Source organism: Rattus rattus, chromosome 10 (genome assembly GCF_011064425.1).
Source record: "Rattus rattus isolate New Zealand chromosome 10, Rrattus_CSIRO_v1, whole genome shotgun sequence".
Taxonomy (NCBI): Eukaryota; Metazoa; Chordata; class Mammalia; order Rodentia; family Muridae; genus Rattus; species Rattus rattus.
Window position 1 is genome coordinate 50,413,069 of NC_046163.1, and position 22,598 is coordinate 50,435,666.

The 22,598-nt window shown below is 48.6% G+C and overlaps 1 protein-coding gene across 1 annotated transcript; it reads left to right on the forward strand.

The window, feature by feature from the left end:
- The first annotated feature begins 1,016 nt into the window (after positions 1-1,016).
- On the forward strand, positions 1,017-10,308 carry Adamts4 (ADAM metallopeptidase with thrombospondin type 1 motif 4). Its single transcript, XM_032914747.1, has 9 exons — positions 1,017-1,691; positions 2,787-3,110; positions 3,336-3,468; positions 3,985-4,155; positions 6,826-7,112; positions 7,215-7,401; positions 7,655-7,830; positions 8,650-8,825; positions 9,289-10,308. The coding sequence occupies exons 1-9, from the start codon at positions 1,017-1,019 to the stop codon at positions 9,713-9,715; spliced, it is 2,556 nt and encodes an 851-aa protein (XP_032770638.1). The 3' UTR covers positions 9,716-10,308.
- The last annotated feature ends 12,290 nt before the right edge of the window (positions 10,309-22,598 follow it).

Consider the following 22,598-nt stretch of genomic DNA (forward strand, 5'->3'; position numbering starts at 1 on the left):
CTAACAAAGTTCTCACTGCTGTCTCCTTGTTTTTCTGTCTCCACCACCTCTACTTCCCGGAGGTTTGGTCCCATCCTTTCTCCTCTTTTAATGCTTACTTACCTGTTGCCTGCTTCCTTTTAAACCCAGACAACCTGGCTCTAACAGATTAGCCTCTGGGGTTAGAGGGCAACATACATGACATTCGAGGAAGTGAGGAAGCGTAGGCTAGACCAGGCTGGACAGGAGGGATGTGAATTCTCCCAGGACAGAATCTCTCATCTGTGAGCGCTGTCCAGGCCCTTTCCCCCAGTCCCTACCTCCCCTGGGGCTCTATCCCATGCAAAAAAAAAAAAAAAAAAAAAAAAAAAAACGGCTGAAGGCTGATGGTGGGATTTGGGATGTGTCATCAACTGGCTCCGTGCCTAAAATGCAACTGGTTGCTAGAGATTCCCTTCCCCTGGGCAAGTCCCTTTATATTTTTTTTCCTTTCTTTTTTAAGGAAAAAAAAAAAAACCCACTAAGGTCTTTGGGAAGCAATGATACATTCATCCTTCCCTTCGGAGTCCCAGTGACCAAGCTGCTGGCTGAGTAGCTTACAGATCAGCCAATCACACAAAGAGGGAGGCTCTGGATGCTTAAAAGAGCTGGAGGGGAGAGAGGCTGGGGAGAACCCGGGGGGAGACCCACAGATACACAGAAACGAAAGAGACAGAAGAGGAGAGAGACAGAGACAAAGAGACAGGAGGAGGAGAAGGCAAAGACAGGGCAGGCACTGAGGCAAAGACAGACAGCTGAGCAGAGGGAGAAGCCAAGGAGTCACAGAGAGACAAAGACCTGAGACAGAGGGCACAGGAGGAAGTTTTGGAGGAGAGAGGCACTTTTTCTGAGCCCAGGGGCTGTTTCATTTTTCATCTTCTCTGAACGTCCATAGCCCCTCTAAAAACTTTGCCTCGGATTTTGGCACAAGTCCGAGCCCTTCTGGCTTTAACGAGGAGCCTTCCACAGTTAGGGTGTGGAGGATTTTGCTGCCTCAGATGGCCTCAATCCATCCCAGCTGCAGCACTGGTACCATGTCCAGGATGGGCTTGCATCCCAGGAGGGGCTTGACTGGGCACAGACTGCGAAGATTCCAACCCTGCCTGCCGCCCCGCACTGTGCCTTTCTCTGGTTTGGAGCGGTGGCAGCAGCTGCTGCTGCTGGCCTCCCTCCTGCCTTTAGCCTGGTCAGCCAGCCCCCTCCCCCGAGAGGAGGAGATCGTGTTTCCAGAGAAGCTCAACGGCAGTAGTATCATACCTGGCTCAGGCGTCCCTGCCAGGCTGCTGTACCGATTACCAGCCTTTGGGGAGATATTGTTACTAGAACTAGAGCAGGATCCTGGGGTGCAGGTAGAGGGGCTGACAGTACAGTACCTGGGCCAGGCACCTGAGATGCTGGGTGGGGCAGAGCCAGGTACCTACCTGACTGGCACCATCAATGGAGATCCGGAGTCGGTGGCGTCTCTGCACTGGGACAGGGGAGCCCTATTGGGGGTATTGCAGTACCGGGGGGCCGAACTCCACCTCCAGCCTCTGGAAGGAGGCGCCCTTAACTCTGCTGGGGGACCAGGGGCTCACATCCTACGCCGGAAGAGTCCTGCCAGCAACCGAGGTCCCATATGCAACGTCAAGGCTCCTTCTGGGAGCCCCAGTCCCACTTCCCGCAGAACCAAGGTAGGCAACCCCGGAGATCCCGTCTCGTATCATCCTCCCGCCATGTCTGTCCTACTGACCCCTATTCACCCTCTCTCCTCCCACTTCCACTTGTACCTTTCCAGTTTCTCTCCTTCTCTCTGCTTTCCCTATCTCCGCCACCCTTTCTTTGGAAAATCCTGGCTTCTCCCTGCTTCAGTCCTTTGCTTTACTCTGAGGATTCCCTGAGGTAGGTCAGATTCTCTGGGCCGGAATGACCTCTCCTCCTCCCTACCCCGCCCCTTCCTGGCCATGGAGTCTCCTGCTGACACAGTTCCCAGCAGTAAAGCTCTAACAGCCTGTTGGCCTAGGCTCTTTTCTCTGCCCCAGTGATTTTTTTACCCCCACCCCCAGCTACAGGAGTAAACTTTGAGGCCTGAGGGATTGAGTTTTTGGCTTCTGATGTTCTTTAAAATTGTTCTGGCAAACTGCAAACTAGGACAGGAGTAGGCAGGCGAAGAGAGGCAGCCCATACCTCTGGGTCAATTCTCTTCCCACACTGTGGGCTGACTGCGAGGCTGCCTGAGGCGCTACCCTTTCCTCCCTCCCACTCCTGGGTCTCCCCCTTTTCTCCCCCACCCCTTCTCTAGCTTTAATCCGGACCAGACACTCCTTCCACACCCGCCACGCTGAGATCTGGCTGTGGCCCTAGCTGCTGACTGAATTGTTCCTCCAACCACACAGGGCAGACACGTCGCAGCTCAGCCCGCTAGCTCTACACACACACACACACACCCCGCCCCACCCCGCCCCCTGCCGCCACTGCCACACTTGGGGACCCTGGCGCCCCCCCCCGAGGCAGTCCCAGCTGCTTTTCACCTCTGGGGCCCACTTAGCCATGAAACGTGGCAAGCCCTCTCTTCTTTCAGAACAACAGCTGATTCTTCAACATTACCACAAAAGCAATGGGATTTGGGGTTAGGGGGAGGGCCCAAACCAGTCACTTCAGGAATCCTGTGGGGTATGTGAGGGCCAGCTAACTGCTGAGTTTTAGACCCAGGAATGAAGGGAGGAGAGTGAGATCCGTGGATCTGGGAGGCTATCTCACGACCCTCCTCTCATCTTTTTCTCTTCAAGCGCTTCGCTTCGCTGAGTAGATACGTGGAGACACTGGTGGTGGCAGATGACAAGATGGCAGCATTCCACGGGGCAGGGTTAAAGCACTACCTGCTGACGGTCATGGCCGCCGCTGCCAAAGCCTTTAAGCATCCAAGCATCCGAAACCCTGTCAACTTGGTGGTGACTCGCCTCGTAATCCTGGGGTCGGGCCAGGAAGGGCCCCAAGTGGGACCAAGTGCCGCCCAGACCCTACGCAGCTTCTGCACCTGGCAGAAAGGCCTAAACCCCCTGAACGACTCAGATCCTGACCACTTTGACACGGCCATTCTGTTCACCCGGCAGGTAAGGCCTCAGCACCACAGGCAAGGGGTCACAACACAGAGAGAGGCACAACCACTACACAGAGCATGATGGAGAAGATGCCCCTGGGTTTGCACATGAGCCTGGTGCCAGCCACCCAGCCATGGGGTGCCTATGTGGGCCCTGACCACGCTGGGTACCCAGCATCTAGTTCCTTACTACTCTGGATATCAAGCCCTAAGCATCTTCTGTGCTCCTTCTCCACAGGACCTGTGTGGGGTCTCCACCTGTGACACTCTGGGTATGGCTGATGTGGGCACAGTGTGTGACCCAGCTAGGAGCTGTGCTATTGTGGAGGACGATGGGCTCCAGTCGGCCTTCACCGCCGCTCATGAACTGGGTAAGGTAGCTCTGGGGCAGTGTGGCACCTGAAGTGGATATGAGGGGGGACTGAGGATGCTCTAAGGATATAAGGGGCTCACTAGAGTACGAATGGGGCTACCAAGATATCGTCCTCCCCAGCCCTAGGCTCAAGGTCAGAATCCCCTCTGTGTTCTGGGTACAGACAAGCATAGATTTTTCTACTAAGTAAAATAGCAGATGGAAGCTTACTTTGAACTGAATGTACATGCCTGAGTATATGCATTTGGAAGGGAAGAGAGTAAGGGAGTGGAGTGGAGGGTTGGGAATGTCAACTACAGCGGAAAATAAGCAGAGAGGGACCTTTCCTTTGGGGAAGAGAAGACAGAGCAATAGGGGCTACACACTGAATCCAGAGACCCATGAGGGATCTGGGGGGTCGGGGAGGTGGGGGAAGGTGGATCTGATCATTGACAACTGCAACCAAGTGTAGATGGAGCCCTGGAAGGACATGGGATAGAACCACCGGACACTAGCGGCACCGTTTCTCTTATAGGCCATGTCTTCAACATGCTCCATGATAACTCCAAACCGTGTGCTAATTTGAATGGGCAGGGGAGTTCCTCTCGCCATGTCATGGCTCCTGTCATGGCTCACGTGGACCCTGAAGAGCCCTGGTCCCCCTGCAGTGCCCGATTCATCACTGACTTCCTGGACAATGGCTATGGTAAGCTGTAACACCTTTCTCAAAGTAGGGACTCAATTCCTACGCTCTCTCACTGGACTCTTATCTCTGGAACATTCTCTGTGGGCCACACTGAGTCCCCCACCTGTGTTTCCTCCGCTGTCTGTGACGGGGTGAGAAATGCTGCTATCTTAGCTTGGTGGTTCCCACTTCCTATGACAGCAAATAGCACAGGTCAGGGGACCGGGATGCGAATGTTGGCTCCACACATTAGAATTGACCCTTTAGGGGCTGTCCAAGATTGAAATGGACTGGCTATAAATCAGTAGATCACCTCGTTATTCAATAAAGTGTACAAGAATGCAGAATGACTATCTCCAGACAGAAGTTTGTACTGTATTTTGTACGTGCTTGCAGGTGCCATGGAGGTCAGAAAAAGGGGGTGTGGGATCCCACAAACTGGAGGCAGTTTGTGAGTCACTTGATGTAGTTGATGGGAACTGAGACTTCTGCAAATGCTCTAAACTGTGGAGCCGTCTCTCCAGCTCCCTGAAGCAACTGATTAGAAGCATTCTCGGGAATCCTATAGATGGGCATTGTGGCACATTCCTTTAATCCCAGCACTCAGAGGCAGATGGATCTGTGTAAGTTTGAGGCCAGCCTGGTCTATGTAGTGAGTTCCCGGACAGCCGGGGCTATATAAGGAGATCATATCTTGAGAGAGAGAGAGAGAGGCAGAGGAGAGACAGAGAGAGAGAGAGCAGACAGAGAGAGAGAGAGAGAGAGGAGAGAGAGAGACAGCAGAGAGAGAGAGAGAGAGAGACAGAGAGGCAGAGACAGAGAGAGAGAGAGAGAGAGGGAGAGAGAGAGAGGGGGGGAGAGAGGAGGGAGGGAGGGAGGGAGAGAAAAGGAAGGATTATACAGAACCACGGTGCATGGTAGCTAGCTAGCGTATGCCTTTAATCTTAGCATTTGGTAAACTGAGGCAGAAGAATTACCACATGATTTCCAGGCAAGCTTGGGCTGTGGAAATAGTAAGTTCCAGGCTAGCCGAGGCTATAAAGTAAAACTGCCCACAAGGCTCCAAATAGACCTGGCAAGATGGCTCATCAGGTTAAGGCATTTGCTGGCAAAGCTGAGAGTCTGATGCTGACCTCTGCAAGTTGCCCTCTGACTCCCATACATGTGCTGTGGCATGTGCAAACTCCGTTCTCCTGCGATAAATCAGTGAATGTGATTTAAAAAAAAATGGTTTTGAAAACACAAATACTGGGGCTGGAGAGATGGTGCAGTGGTGAAGAGCACTGACTGCTCTTCCAGAGGTCCTGTGTTCAATTTCCAGCAACCACCACATGGTGGCTCACAACCATCTGTAATGGGATCCGATGCCCTCTTCTGGTGTGTCTGAAGACAGCCACAGTGTACTCATACATAAAAAAAAGAAAGAAAAAGAAAAGAAAACCCAAATAGTTCTAATAGTTGTAGGAATTTTTAATCCCAATCCGGGGTTTCTACTCCACCTTGAATATTCAGTCCCCAGATAAAAGGCACATACAATTTTTATCTTTATAATAAGCCATATAAGAGCTGAGCAGATATCTGCCCTCTATGTTATCATGCCTATTTCCCAGTCCATAATCCCATTAGATAATCTGCCATGTTTATCTGGGCTGCTCTGAACTCCCAATTAGTCAACCCACATGGCCATTATTTCATGACTCACTAATCCATGGGGGCTTCTCCTCCATTCCTTACCTTCTCCCACTTCTGGTTCTCCTCTGACTCCCAAACCTGGAACCCTAAACCCCCTGTGTCTCTTCTGCACACTATTGGCTATAGACATCTTTATCCACCAATCAAAAATAACATGGGGGTAGCCAGGTCTTGAGGAGCCAGTGTTAGCATTAGAATACAAGTACCATCAGGCCAACCCTCTACAAGTAGCAATGATGATGATGATGATGATGATGATGATGATGATGATGATGATGATGATGATGATGTTGACGGTGGTGGTGGTGGTGATGTCAGTGATGGTGATGATGATAGTGATGATGATGGTAGTGATGATGATGGTAGTGATGATGATGGTAGTGATGATGGTGGGAGTGGTGGTGACCATGATGATGACGATGATGGTAATAATGGTGATGTCAGTGATGGTGATGATGGTAGTGATGATGGTGGTGGTGATGATGATGGTGGTGGTAGTGGTGGTGATGATGATAATGATGACGATGATATGATGATGATGGTGATGATGGTGGTGATGATGGTGGTGGTGGTGGAGTGGAGAAGTACTTTTTGGGGGTTGATTTAGCTCAGTGGTAGAGCGCTTGCCTGCAAGCAAGGCCCTGGTTCGGTCCCCAGCTCCCAAAAAAAAAAAAAAAAAAAAAAAAAAAAAAAGAAGTACTTTTTGGTTCCTGTGCTGACTGTGTTCTTTGTTTACAGGCAGACACGTGTCTGTAAGTTACTCCACTTCTCTGTGCTTGTAGTTGGCCAGCAGGCAAATTAGATGTAATTAGTCAGTGCTCCCCAGTCCTGTGATGAGTAAATGAGATGTTATGGGCCATGGCTTTCCTAGCCCTGATCACATAGTAAGCATTCAACACTGTGTAGCCAAGGGTACCTTAAGTACGAAGGCGCCCCAGCTTTAACTGGTAATCCTAAATTGCAGGCTCTTGCTAACTTTGTATCTTACTCCCCTTTCAGGACACTGCCTTTTAGACAAACCAGAGGCTCCCCTGCATCTGCCAGTGACTTTTCCTGGCAAGGACTATGATGCTGACCGCCAATGCCAACTGACCTTTGGTCCTGACTCAAGCCATTGTCCACAGCTGCCACCGCCCTGTGCTGCCCTCTGGTGCTTTGGCCACCTCAATGGCCATGCCATGTGTCAGACTAAGCACTCACCCTGGGCCGATGGTACTCCCTGCGGACCTGCACAGGCCTGTATGGGTGGCCGCTGTCTCCACGTGGACCAGCTCAAGGACTTCAATGTGAGACCTCAGGGCAGGACTTGGGTAAAAGGCCTGTAGAAAGACCTGACCCTAAGCCTAGGAGAAATGTGCTCATCCTGCCCCCATTTTGTGCCCCTGCAGATTCCTCAGGCTGGAGGCTGGGGTCCCTGGGGACCATGGGGTGACTGCTCCAGGACTTGTGGAGGTGGTGTCCAATTCTCCTCCCGGGACTGCACAAAGCCTGTCCCCCGGAATGGTGGAAAGTATTGTGAGGGCCGCCGTACCCGCTTCCGTTCCTGTAACACTAAGAACTGCCCGCATGGCTCAGGTGAGGGGTGTGAGGGGTGTGAGGGTTGGGAGCCCTGGGAAGGGGGGGTGGACAGGAAGGGTTGCGCCTTGAGTGCTGGCCTAAGGTGCCGATTGTCTCCGCTTCTGGGGAAATGTCTTTATCTTTCCAGAACTATTCCTGGAAATCTGTAAGGAAGAGATGCCGCGCTGGCTAAAGTTCTGAGGGGCCAGGCAGAAGGGTGTATGGGACAGTGTTGAGGAGAGAGGCTCAAACTGTTGTTTCATGCCTATAGCATTGACCTTCCGTGAAGAGCAGTGTGCTGCCTACAACCACCGAACCGACCTCTTCAAGAGTTTTCCGGGGCCCATGGACTGGGTTCCGCGCTACACAGGTGTAGCCCCTCGAGACCAGTGCAAACTCACCTGCCAGGCCCGGGCACTGGGCTACTACTACGTACTGGAGCCACGGGTGAGGACCAGAAACCTTCAGGCCCAGTAGAGGTCTATACACCTCCCAGTGGTTCCTCCAGATCATTGCTGACATTCCTACAGTCCTGCAGTCGGCATACAGGTCCACTCAGCCTTGTCTGTCCATGGTTGTCCCGTTTTAGGAGAACAGAGGCCTGGTTTTGGGTCAGTGGCCAGTGAAGCTGCCCCCGCTTGTATCTCTGTTTGCTTCTCCCTTCCCCTGTTCTTTTGCGCCACATTTGGTGAGACCTTTCAGGGAAATCCTTGACTCTCTTTTCCACGGACTCCTCTATCAAAGTATTGGTTCTCAGACAGGCAGTCCTTTAGTGGGTAGACTTCCTGTAGATTACTAAAGCTTGGACACGCCTTTTGTATCACAGAGTGGCCGGTTCAAGGCAGAAAAAAAAAAAAAAAAAAAAAAGTCCTACTAGCTTTGGACGCCCTCCCTTCTCCAGTAGTCTGTAGAAAATTCGTACAGGTTTGGTGCCCTCTAGTGGTCATCTGGAGGCTGTACCATTAAGTTTAGAGTTTGGCGCTGGGACTAAAAATCCTTGCGGTCTCAAATTTGTAATATTTCTAAACCTCACAATTTCACCCTTAGAAGTCTTACTTACACAGCAATTGTGAGACATAAAGCATTTTGTGCATCACTCGATTCGTAGTCAATGCAGGAGCAATGGACAATTGGATGTATCATTATCGTCGTGGTCCCCTACATCCCCTCCTAACCGGTTCTTTTCTGATGCCACCTCCCAGATGTTTAGCTTACAAACCCCTGCTGACTTAGCACTCTTAACGGTGTCCCTCCTCTACTCCTCAGGTGGCAGATGGAACTCCCTGTTCCCCAGACTCCTCCTCTGTCTGTGTCCAGGGCCGCTGTATCCACGCTGGCTGTGATCGAATCATTGGCTCCAAAAAGAAATTCGACAAGTGCATGGTGTGCGGTGGGAATGGCTCTAGCTGCAGCAAGCAGTCAGGCTCCTTCAAAAAATTCAGGTCCTTTCAGCAGTTCTTCTCCGCTCTGTTCTCCTGGTTGCTGTTCTAGTCTTGGGGCCCAGGGCTTTCCTGCCGACTCAACACTTTCTGTAGTCTAGTCTCAGGGAGACAGAGGAGTAGGCGGTTACAGTGGGATGCTCCACATGTTGAACAGAGAGGGCGCAAGAACTCTTGAAGGCATCAGGGAAGGCTTCCTTGGGCGGTGACCTCCGAGCGAAGAGTAGGAATTGGACAGGCCCCAGGGAAGCCAGGACTGGCAAGACATTCAAAAAGCAGTTATAAGCGTCCAGAGATAAGAGTAAGGAAGGTCACGTGCTGGTAGCTCTGTTCTAGAGTGGACGCAGACCGCATGAAGCTTGAAGAAGCAACTCCTAACGCACGCATACACACCCAGACACACACAGTGAGGCATGCTCAAGGGATTCAGGTGATGCTCAGTTCTTTATTTACTTTTTCCTCACAGGTACGGATACAGCGATGTGGTCACGATCCCTGCGGGAGCCACCCATATCCTTGTACGGCAGCAGGGAGGGTCTGGCCTCAAGAGCATCTACCTGGCCCTGAAGCTAGCAGATGGTTCTTACGCCCTCAATGGTGAATACACGCTGATGCCCTCCTCAACAGATGTGGTACTTCCTGGGGCAGTCAGCTTGCGCTATAGCGGAGCCACGGCAGCCTCAGAGACACTGTCTGGACATGGGCCGCTGGCCCAGCCCTTGACGCTGCAAGTCCTGGTGGCTGGCAACCCACAGAATGTACGTCTGCGGTACAGTTTCTTTGTCCCCTGGCCAGTCCCTTCAACGCCACGCCCTCCTCCCCAAAACTGGCTGCAACGTAGGGCAGAGATTCTGGAGATCCTTCGGAAGAGAACCTGGGCAGGCCGGAAATAACCTCACTGTCCCGGCTGCCCTTTTGGGGCGCCGGGGCCTCGGACTCATCTGGGAGAATGAGCGGGCTTCTGCAGCTGCCTCATGCTAAAACACAGTAGGGAGGTGTAGAGGGTGAGACCTGCCTGCCTCTCTGCCCCAAACCGCAGGCTGGCCCTGCCCTGGCTTCCTGCCCTGGGAGGCAGTGATGTGTTGGTGAATGGAAAGGAGCCTACTTGACAGTACCCCATCTATTTAACTGCCCCCTCTACCCTGCAGGTCACAGGAGGGAGCGGGGAAGACAGGGTGGGGTCCTGGGCCCCAGTTGTATTTATTTAGTATTTATTCACTTTTATTTAGCACCAGGGAAGGGGACTAGGAATGGGGAAACTCACCCATTATAGGCCCATCCTAGCTATGAAATCCAGGGTGTTGGTGACAAATATAAGTGTGTGTGCGTTCGAGTGGTGTGTGTGTGTGTGTGTGTGTGTGTGTGTGTGTGTGTTTATGTATGAGGTAAAACCTGCCCTGCTTTCCTCTTTTCCTGATTTTTCCCCTGGGAAAAGGAGAGTCAAAGGTAGGATTGCCTTCAGGGAGTAAGGGATCATCACGTTTTTTTTTTTTGTTTTGTTTTGTTTTGTTTTGTTTTTTAAATTGAAGTTTGCTATTTATCTGCTGTTTTTGGAGTCAGACAAATGTGGGCCATACTTTGGCCCCGCATCTTTGAGCATTCCTTTTCTCATGTGCCAATAATAATACCTCCCTTAGAAATCTGTTGTAAGGATTAAATAATGTAAATAAAGAACTAGCATCATGCCTCCCACTCGGTAGGTGCTCAAGAAATGGCAGCTGCTGTTGCTGTCGCCCTTGTTCTTTCACAGTCACCCTCCTCAGAGGCTCTGCAAGGCACTTGAAGTCCACAAGGATTCATGTCACTTGTGCCTATCTTTAGTCCCGGGCTCAGATCCTCTGGTTGGCAGCGCCCCGTGTAGGAGTTGGAGAGAATTCAGACTCTCAGATGGCCGCCCTGCCCACTTCTGTAGCACCTGCCGCAGACATAACAAAACACTTGGCAAGGATAGCCAACAAGAACATGATGGTATGGGAACAGAACCAAACAACTCCTTCAACACAGCAAACAGGTGCTTAGGTGTAGGAACGGTGGAAGGGGTAGAGAAGGGATGACGTGGTAGCATCCTGGCATTCCAGTAGCTGGTGGACCTGAACTGGAGCTAGGATTCAGCGTCTTACTACCTGGGTCATGCTGGGCAAGCACTGATACATAACCTTGGATTACAAGTATGTGGAATGGGGCCAGGAATAACTGCTCTAACAACGTTGCTCTGTGCTCGAGGATTTTCAAACAGCAAAGGCTGTTGTAACCTGAGAGGTGACTTTTGTAGCGACTCACTGGGACAGGGACTCCAGAATCAATCAACGTAAGCCCGACCAACGTCTTGGAAGGCGTGAGGTTAGAATGGAATTCAATGAGAGGAACAGGAAAAAAAGAAATCTGGCATTGGCTGAAAGGAATCTCCCGCCCTTGAGGAATAACCTAGTCAGTCGTGTGTGCATTAGGGGTGGGCAAAGGTGTCAGTGGAGAATGTCAAATGATGAGTGGCAAATGCAGGGCTGCTAGGATTGCAGAAGGGACTGACCGTTGAGGTAGGAAGGAGCTGTAGGCACAGAAGCCCCTGTGGTGGGGGTGGACTGCGGAGAAACTAAAAGCATCTTGCTCAGCCAAAGCACCTCAGTGGGAACTGCCCGATATGACCTAAGAGGCAGAGCAGGGTCGTGAGGGTGAGAGGCAGGCACATAGGTGGAGGTTGTGTGTGCCGCATTCACTGGGGCCAGGCTTTGATGGTCAAGTTCTATAAGAGGCGGAGCATTAGAGAGAGCTCTGTACTTTACACCAAGCACAGTGCCTGCTCTCCCTGCAGCCCCGAGGGAAGGGCTGGCCACACTCCTCTCTTTAGCAAGCATAGTTCCCACTCCTGTGCTTGCTCCCTGGTCCGTCTTGTGGTGCTTCTCCCAACCAGGCGGGAACAGGACAGTGGCCTCTTCAGTTGCTTCGTCTAGGTGGTAAGATCGGACCAACAGGATGTCTATGGGACTTAATATTATGAACTCATATGAGCAGGGCTTTGTTGAAGTGGACGTAAAATAAAACACAAATGACACATGACGGTGTCCTTAAAGAGCACATGATGCATCCCGGGAGGAGGTTGTGCAGCACATGCCTGCAAAGAATCAACAGGGTCGGTACAAGGAGCTATAAGAAAAAGGCAAAATGGGCTTCGCAGAGCCTGAACCTGGTACTGGAGCATGAGGGCTCAGGAAGGAGGAGCGGTTTGGGGGCTTCATGGAGTAGGTAATTATGGTAACCCTTCTCACATTTCTTTGGGGTTCTTGGCAATTTACTTTGTAAGTCACTGTCGCATGTTATTTTAAAGAGAAACCACTTTGTTCACCAGGTAGGGGTCTTACTGGCACAGAGAAGTGTTGTCTGTCCTTGGGAGGTAGAAGCAGGTGGGTCAGGATTTCCAGGCCGGCCTCAGCTGCTACGTCGTAGCATAAGACCAGTCTGCTACATGGAACCGGAGGAGGAGGAGGAGAAGGAGGAAGAGGAGGAGGAGGAGGAGGAAGAGGAGGAGGAGGAGGAGGAGGAGGAAGAGGAGGAGGACATGGTATCCATCCAAAAATGTATGGATAGGTTAGAGAGATGGCTCAGCCATTAAGACTACTGGCTGCTCTTCCAGAGAACCTGAGTTTGAGTCCCAGCACCCACACAGCAGTTCACAACCATCTACAACTCCAGTTCCAGGGAATTCAATACTCACTTCTGTTCTTTGTGGATACTGGATGTGCATGTGGTGTACAGACATACATGCAGACAAAAACACTGATATCCATAAAGTATAAATAAATGAATAAAATTTTAAAAGTACTGAGTTTAAAGGCTATTTCTGATTGATTGATTGATTGATTGATTGATTGACGGTTGATTGATGAAGTGGGTGGGTTTGTATAGTGAAAGAAGATCAGAGACAGCTCTTCAAAAGAATGAGTTCCTGGTTCTCAATGCCAGTCAGTGCCTGGCCTTTTTCAAGAGTGAGTTTTCATGTTCCGCCCTCCAGAACCAGAATATAAGCTTCACACAATATCTGTCCTGAAGTCAAGAGTCCAACAGGCTTTTGCTAGAAGTGGAGATGAGGGAATGTACCTCTCTGTATATGGGCCAGGGTGAGCCCAATCTCCAGTCCATCTAAGTGTTGCCTCTGTAGCTTTGAACTATGATGTGGTGCAGAAGCAAGAGCAGGAAGAGGGCAAACAGGAAGAGAGGGGGTGCTTGGGTATCTGTAGAGATGGAAGGAGGGGTCTGGAGAGACGGCTCAGAGGTTAAGAGCGCTGACTGCTCTCCCAGAGGTCCTGAGTTCCATTCCCAGCAACCACATGGTGGCTCACGACCATCTGTAATGGGATGTGGTGCCCTCTACTGGTGTATCTGAAGACAGCTACAGTGTACTTATATATAATAAATGAATAAATCTTTAAAAAAAAAAAAAAAAAGAGCACCAACTGCTCTTCCAGAGGTCCTGAGTTCTATTCCCAGCAACCACATGGTGGCTCACGACCATCTGTAATGGGATGTGGTGCCCTCTACTGGTGTATCTGAAGACAGCTACAGTGTAGTTATATATAATAAATGAATAAATCTTTAAAAAAAAAAAAAAAAAAAGATCACCAACTGCTCTTCCAGAAGTCCTGAGTTCTATTCCCAGCAACCACATGGTGGCTCACGATTGACAAGGGGCGTGTTCCCTAAAGAAGTTTAGGTAGAGTTCAGACCATCTCGTTTCATGAGATGGCAAATGCCAGGCATGAGAATTCATCTGAGCTGGGAAGGAGACTGTAGCTGTTCAGGATTTGGATCAATTTCTTCAACCCCCCTCCTGCATGCCTCTGACATTCTCACTTCTGTGGTTAGAGCAGAGGAAATCTGGGCTTTTGTCCAATCACTATTTTGGTGGTGGTGGTGGTTGTGGGATAGCCAGGGTTTCTGGAGACCGCTGTGGAGAATGGGCATTGGTTTTTTCTTTCTTTCTTTTTTTTTCTTTTTTTCGGAGATGGGGACCGAACCCAGGGCCTTGCGCTTGCAAGGCAAGCGCTCTAACCACTGAGCTAAATCCCCAACCCCGGCATTGGTTTTTCTACATGAACTCTAGATCCACTTCTGTTCTTCCCAAACAGTCAGTCAGTCTCTCTCTCTCTCTCTCTCTCTCTCTCTCTCTCTCTCTCTCTGTCCCCTCACCCTTGACAATGATAAAGCAGTATCTCATTGGTCAGAGCTTGTCAGGGAGGGAGGGGTGAGGGCATGGACTCAAAGGATTAACATTTTATTGGCTATGAGGATGATGCTTTTGAGCCAATTGAATACCTTCCCCATTGACTGTTGCTGTGGGGGGAGGGGAGTAGAGGGAGAAGCCAAAATCTTTGGCAGCAAGAGCAACCAGCTGACAGCTGGAGGAAACCATCAGCTCTAAATATGCTCAGAAAAAGGGGAGTCAGAGGAGGTGGGGAAGCAACAATGTTCAACAACATCCCCAGACAGGACCTTATATGGGGACAGGCTCTGAGCTCTTAATTAGTCTTGGGAAGGAGAGGGGGGTGGAAGTATATTTATGCAAGCATTAAGCATTATAGTCTTTAACAAAAGGCCGTATAAGCTCTTACAAACAGTAAAATTTTACACACACACACACACACACACACACACACACCACACCTTAATAGAGACATGTTAGGCACATTCTCTTGATAATGCATATACAAATATTCATAAAAGAAAAAAGGGGGACTGGAGAGATGGCTCAGTGATTAAGAGCACTGACCGCTTTTCCAGAGATCCTGAATTCAATTCCCAGCAACCACATGGTGGCTCACAACCATCTGTAATGTCCTCCTTTGGTGTGTCTGGAGAGAGCTACAGTGTACTCATATATAAATAAATCTAAAATAATAATAATAATTTAAAAAGGAGGGGCCAGGAGAAGTGGATGAGAAGAAGAGAAAGAGAGGAGAGAGAGCAGGGGAAATGAATCTCAAGAATAAGGGAAAATCCGGCTGGGTGTGGTGGCATATTACTGTAATCCTAGCACTCAGGAAGTTGAGAAATTCAAGGCCAGTCCTGTCTACGAAAGAAGACTCTGACTCAAGCCAGTGTGGTGATGCACACCTCTTTTGCTAGCACTAAAAGGCGGAAGAGGCAGGTGGATCTCTGAGCTGGAGGCCATCCTGGTTACAAAGTCAGTTCCAGGAAAGCCAGGGCTACACAGAGAAACTCTGTCTCAAAAAAACCAACCAAACAAAAGCAAACAAGAAAACCCTGTCTTAAAAAGTGGCAAAGAAGGGGTTGGGGATTTAGCTCAGTGGTAGAGCGCTTGCCTAGCATGCGCAAGGCCCTGGGTTCAGTCCCCAGCTCCGGAAAAGAGTAAAAAGTGGCAAAGAAGAATCCCAGGAGGCAGGTCAGTTGGTAAGGTGCATACCATGATGCACTTGGTTTTGTAAGGTTTTATTTTATGTGTCTGAGGGCTCTACCCATCTGCATGCACACCTACGTGCCAGAGGAGGGCATCGGATCCCAGTATAGATGGTTGTGAACCACCATGTGGTTGCTGGGAATTGAACTCAGGACCTCTGGAAGAGCAGTCAGTGCTCTTAACCAGTGAGCCATCTCTCCAGCCCATACAATGTACTTGAATCCTAGCAGTTGGGAAGGTAGACCTGAGAGTAACCAGCCAGCCTAGCCTACACAGTAAATCTCAGGTTTCAGTGGAAGATCTGATGTGGAAAAAAGAGCTAGCTGCTCTGAAGACCAGGTTAGGTTCCCAGCCCCCACACTGCAGCTCACAGCATTTGTAACGGACTCCAGGTGATCTGACGCCCTCTTTGGCTTCTCCAGGCACCAAGCAGCACTCAGTACACACACACACAAGCAGGCATACAGGCAAGTGAACCCTCACACACATAAAAGTAAAACCATAATGATGAGGGCTGAAGAGATAGCCCAGCTGTTTTCTGCAGAAGACTGGGGTTTGATTCCCAACACTCCCAAGTGGCTCATGGCCACCTGTCACTCCAGTTCCAGGGGCTCCAATAACCTATTCTGGTTTGCTGTGGGTACCAGGCATGCATGTGGCATGTGTTGACAGGAAAACAAAACATTCACACATGCAAATTCAATCTAATTTTTAAAAAGTTGAAAAAAACAATGTAAACAGCTCCTAAGGAACAAGGCCCAAAGTTGCCTTATAGCCTGTAGCTACTTTGTGAGTTCTTTCTTCCACCCCCTTCCACTCTTTTTCTTCCCTTTTTTTTTTTTTTTTCAGAGCTGGGGACCGAACCCAGGGCCTTGAGCTTGCTAGGCAAGTGCTCTACCACTGAGCTAAATCCCCAACCCCTTTTTCTTCCCTTTTAACTTCCTAACACTAGATAGGAGGGGAAACGGATAGAGGGGAAGGAAAGAGCTCCCTGAATAAAGTCAGGGGTCAGAAGGGGAGGTGATGTTATCATCAGACGACTTCATGCTGATTGGGGATGTTGAGTTCATTGGGGTAAGTTTGATCTTCACCATCAGGGTATATAATTTCTATTTCTTCTTCTTCTTCTTCTTCTTCTTCTTCTTCTTCTTCTTCTTCTTCTTCTTCTTCTTCTTCTTCTTCTTCTTCTTCCTCCTCCTCCTCCTCCTCCTCCTCCTCCTCCTCCTCCTCCTCTTCCTCCTCCTCCCTTCCTCTTCCACCCCTCCCCTCTTCCACCCCTCCTCCTCTTCCTCCTCCTCCTTTCCTCTTTCCCCCCCTCTCCCTCTTCCTCCTCCTCTCCCTTCTTCCCTTTCCTTTTCTTCCTCTTTCTCCCTCTCCCCTCTTCTCTTCCCTCTCCCCTTTCCTTCCTCTCTCCTCTTCTCCTTCCCCCTTTCCTCCCCCTCCTTTCTCCTCCCTCTCCCTTCTCCTCCCTCTCCCTTCTCCTTCCTCTCCCTCCTCCTTCCCTCCCTCCTCCTCCTCTCCCACTTCCTTCTCCTCCCTGTTTTGTACACGACTACTTAACAAACCACATCCAAAACCCACCCACCCTACCTCACAGGGCCCTAGCATTTACCCTTTGGAAAGACTTCATAATTCCAAATGCCACCCAATTGGAGAAACTATCAGCAGCTGGCAAAATCACACCTCTGATAGAGCACAACGCAAATCATAGTCAGCTGTGCCAAAGCAGCCACGTATTCCCACACCTGGGATTAAAACACAAACATATTCTTGTAATATTTGGGTTTAAAAAAACTCCAAATTTTTCACTAAAATAGCCTCTACATGTAGCTAGACTTTGACTACTTTGTGGGTTCTTTTTTTCTTCCACCCTTTTCTACCCCTCTTCTCCCCTTTCAACTCCTTAACACTAGATAGAAGAGAAAGAAGGATAGAGGGGAGGCAGAGAGAAAGAAATCCCCAGATAAAGTCAAGGGTAGGACAGGGGTGATGATATCGTTACACTACTTCCTGCTGATCAGGAGTGTGGGTCCTTGGGGGAAGTTTGATCTTTGCCCTCGAGATATCTAATTTCTTGTTGCTGTTTCTTCTTTGTGCACGACTGCTTAATAAACGGCAACCAACAGCAACCAGCCCCTTCTATCAGGGCCCTAGCATTTATATATCCTCTGAAAAGTCTCCAGAATTCCAAATGTCACACACTCTCAGAAACCAGCAGCAGCTGGCAACACCATGTCCCTGCTAGAGCTCTAGGCAAAGCATTGTCACCTGCTGTGAAGCAGCCCCATACCCCACACCTGGGATTAAAACTGAAAACATGGGGTTGGGGATTTAGCTCAGTGGTAGAGCGCTTGCCTAGCAAGCATAAGGCCCTGGGTTCCGTCCCCAGCTCAAAAAAAAAAAAAAAAAAAAAAAAAAAAAAAACTGAAAACATATTCCTATAATGTTTGTCTCTTTCTCTCTCTCTCTCTCTCTCTCTCTCTCTCTCTCTCTCTCTGTGTGTGTGTGTGTGTGTGTGTGTGTGTGTGTGTGTGTGTTTTAAAGAAACCAGGGGGCTGGAGAGATGGCTCAGAGGTTAAGAGCACTGACTGCTTTTCCAGAGGTCCCAGCAACCACATGGTGGCTCACAACCATCTGTAATGGGATGTGGTGCCCTCTTCTGGTGTGTCTGAAAACAGCTACAGTGTACGTATATATAATAAATAAATCTTTAAAAAAAATAAAGAAAACCAAAATCTCAGTACATCTACAAACATGCACACACCTAAAACAAGCTGCTGCTAATAATAACAACAACAACAACGACAACAATATCATGAAAGTCAGTTTTGCAAAAATAGAACCCTCTCTGCCAGATGTAGTGGCTCACGCCAATCATCCCCAGAAATCGAGAGGCTGAGGCAGAATACCAGACCAGATGGCACTGCCTGCTTCAAAGAGACGAAACAGAAACAGAGAAACAAGCTGAGTCTGCCGACACACGTCTGTAATATCAACACTGAAGGTGAGAGGCAAGGGGGCCAGGAATTCCAAGCTCGCCCAGACTACCTGAGACCCCGCCTCAGAACAAACCAAAGGAAACAAAAGCAACCACAACAGAAAGAATGAGGCACCAGTAGAGCAGTCTCAGGAGAGGATTCCCTGAAAAAAAACAAACAAAACAAAAACCACATACCAATAATCTGTATAAGACTGACTCTGCTGAAAAAGTGAGCCCCTTCCAAAACCAAAAACCAAAATAAATCAAACAAACTGACAACCCCCACCCCACTCCCTGAGCCAGAAGAATCAGGGGTGAGGCCAGTGAAATGGGTCAGTGGGTTAAAGGCGCTTGCTACCAAGGACATTAACCAGACAAGATAAAGGTGGAAGAGAATCAACTCCACGAAGTTGTCCTTTGACTGCCCCACCCCCAAAAACCTAAGCCCAGAGCTAAACATCAGAGCTTCTACTCGGTTCCTACTTTGTGTTCATCATTAATGTTTAGAATAGAAAATGTGCTACTTACTAGCACTTTTCTTAGTTCTCAATAATCACCACAAATCTTAGGACAGGATTTGTTTTACAGATGAAAGACAGAATGCCAAATGGTCAGCCGCAAAGTCATCGGTTTTCAAAGCCAGCATTGTACTCAAACGCAATATTATCTCATTTTGAACTTACTTAGATACCTAAGACCATGTACATAGCCTTGGCTGGTCTGGAGCTCACTATGGAAACCAGCCTGGTCTTACCTAGTTCTACCCACCTCTGCCTCCTGAGCTCTGGGATAAAAGGACTGCACCGCAACACCCAGTCACCTTCTGTTATTTTAACAAAAATATTTATTTATCTGTATGAGTTTTTTGCTTGTGTGTATATATGTGCACCGTGTGTACGTCTAGTGTCCTTGGAAGCCAGAAGAGGGGCTTTGGATCTCTGGCACTAGAATTACAGATGATTGTGAACTGTTGCGTGAAGGTGCTAGGAACCAAGTCTGGATCTTCTGCAAGAGCAACAGTGCTCATAATCACCGAGCCTTCTCTCCAGATCTAATAATACATTATTTTGCATAACTTCTATCTCACTGTTGGTTTCTATAACTGCCCACATAAGTCCCCTTGCCTCCTGTCTTCTGGCTTTTTGCCAAGGCTAAGGCAATAACCACTGACATACAATCCCAGCTCCCATCTTAACCACTTTGATAATGTTCCACATTTCCACCAGAGGAAAGTCGTGATCAGAGCAATTTCAAAGGCAAAGAGCATTAAGAATTTTGGTGAAGAAGGGCATGGTGGCACATGCCTTTAATCCTAGCACTCTGGAGGGAGGCAGAGGCAGGTGGATCTCAAAGTTCAAGGCTAGTCTGGTTTACTGAGCAAGTTCCAGGACAGCCATGGTTATACAGAGAAACCCTGTCAAAAAACCAAGGCAAGTAGGGTTGGGGATTTAGCTCAGTGGTAGAGTACTTGCCTAGCAAGTGCAAGGCCCTGGGTTGGTCTCCAGCTCCAGAAAAAAAAAAAAAAAAAAAAAAAAAAAAAAAAACGGGTTGGGGATTTGGCTCAGTGGTAGAGCGCTTGCCTAGCAAGCGCAAGGTCCTGGGTTCGGTCCCCAGCTCCAAAAAAACAAAAACAAACAAAACAAACAAACAAACAAACAAAACCCAACCAACCAAACAAAAACAATGACCAACAACTGATCTACACCCTCAGTACCATTAACTTTTTTAAGAGCTTTATAGTCTTTTTTTTACTTGATTTTTGCTTTTTAACATTTATTTATTTATTTATTTTTATTGTGTATATGTATGTGGGCACATGTATCATGATGCAAATGTGTGGACGTCCAAGGATATCCTGTGGGAGTCAGTTCTCTCCTACTAGGTAGTTTGCAGGGATCAACTTCAGTTCTTCAGGGTTGGTAGCAACTGCCTTTACCTGTTGTGTCATCCCCGCTCCCATAATTATGATATTTTACTAACCTGCTTAGTGTTCCAGTCTCAGATCTCAGCATGCACACTTGCTATATTCTGACACTTAAACAGTAAGGGAGACTTCATTCAGGATTATAGGAGGAAAAAAGATGAGGGAAGCAGGAAGGCCAGGGTTATGGGTATTACAAAATGTAGTGACACCAGAGGGTACCTGGCAGACCCATGCCAAGGTGTGCCCTGAGTAATTATGCCATGCAACAGATCTGGTATAAAGGGGGTTTACGGCGGGGGGAGGGGAGAGGAGTAGGGACCTGGGAACGGAGCCATGAGGGTGGAGAAGGAGGAGGAGGAGGGGGGAGGAGGGGAGGGCCAGGGAGAGAAACACCTGGCAGCTTTGGCAATTGCTAGGTCCCTGAAGGCAGGCCAGCAGAATAACCTTTAGGCTAACAGTGGAATTTGACAATGGTCAATTAAATGTGTACTTGGCCTAGAAATGACGTCAAGAAGTAGAGGGATGTTGCAGGATATTTGATTATACCGTGAACCCCGAGATTGTGTTGCTTATTGGAATAATCTGTTCCTATTTGTGGTGTGGCTCACCCTTAGCACACACCTTCAATCCCTCTGTATACAGACATGCCCTTAGTACACACCTTGAGCCCCAAACCATGAGAGTAAAGTTAGTTTGTAGGAGAAAGCATCCAAAGTGACAAACCAGAGAACGATCTGACAGAATAGGAGGACACCTCATAACTGTCAGAAGAAGAGAGAGGAAAGGGAAGCTCCTTGAGGAGAGAGGAAGGAGGCGGTTTTTGCTGGGACAGTTGTACAGAGACAGGTTGCAGAGAGAGAACAGGCTAGACACAAGACAGATTGAGTCAGAGAATGAGAAGGAGCCAGAAGATTAAAACATATTGCCAAAGTCAGTATGAGGCCAAACAGAGCTATTCAGTCAGAGGCCGAGAAGAGAAGCCAATTTAAATCAGTCAGCTCTGAGAGGAGTTTGAGTCAGAACAGCTGAGTTACACCAGAGTTTAGAAAGAACTAGGAAGGGGCGAGCTTATTCAGCAGTAAGTCTCAGAGACTGAAAACATTCTAGGCCTAGATTAGATTGTACAGATGTTAGAAGCTAACAGGACTAGGCCTAGGTTAGCAGACAGAGGCAGTAAGCCTCTGAGACAACAATCAGAACAGAAAGTAGAAGATACTTTTACAGAGGGATGCTTGGTAAACTGACTTGGCAGAATTCTTACTGCAGGCAGATGGTGGTGATCAAATATCAAGGGGATGCTGGTACAACACTTGCTTATCTATCTGGTAGGATTCTTTCTGGCAAAAACTGTTAAGGCAGGCCCAAAATAGGGCGGAAGATAAGATCTAGTTAAAAAGAGGGCTCAGCACAGTGTGTATAACATTTGATAAAGAAGAATTGTTTTTAGCCATATAAAAAAGGAACATATGTTTCTAGTGTTTAACTCCTTAAGGAACTGGCTCTACAGAACACATATTTACAGATGAGAAATATAAAACTAAAGGAGGAAATCGAGACAAACTTTTTTTCTCTCTCCAAGTGATGTTTACTAGACAGGACAGAATTTGAGTGCAACTCACCTGCCTATACAAAGTTGTAAAATAACTTGCAGGAGAACAAATTTTAAAGCAATTTTTAAATGCTGCAGACAAGTCTTTCAGGTTTCCCTTTAGACATGACTATTTTTGAAAAGCCTGCCGGCATCGCAACATACATAAGTGAGGTGTTCTTTCTGGGTCATCACGATCATGCGCTGTATTGCTTGTATGTGACCCCTCTGCACCGCCCCACCCCCACCCCGTCCGCAGAAGGTGTTCTGTTTGAGGCAGACACACTGCAAGTAATCGGTCTTATTGTTTCCTCAGAGAAGAATATTTGTTTCTAAGAAACAGTAAGCTAGGGCTGGTAGAAGCCACAGGATTAAATACATCGTTGTAGCGTCCGTTTTAGTCTAATATCTAGGAAAATATATTTACATCAGAGCCTTTCCCTTCATACTATATGTTTCACTGTTAACTAACTTCCATTTCACGGCCTGTGAGATATACCATGGGGATACAAAATACATGTTACAGTAGCCTTAGGAAGGAACAACTTCGATACTAAGTAGCACTAAGCTACAGGGGATGCCATTAACACACTAGGGTAAGAGTTCAGCCTATGGCTAGTTGAGGTAGTCCGAAATATTAGAAAGTGTCTCTCAGTTTTACTGAAATATAAGGGCTTTGAGCTGCTGTCTTTAAAACTGAGGTGAACCCGTCAGGAGGCCTCGACGTAGAGAGGAAGCACCGGGAGCTGAGACTCCCACGGACCACCCATGTGCATCTCCGCGGTACGGGTCACCAACTAAGGACTGGCAGGCTTGGAGGTGGGAGGGCCCCTGCGCCTGGCTCCCCAGAGGCTACGCCCCGTGACGTCAGACTC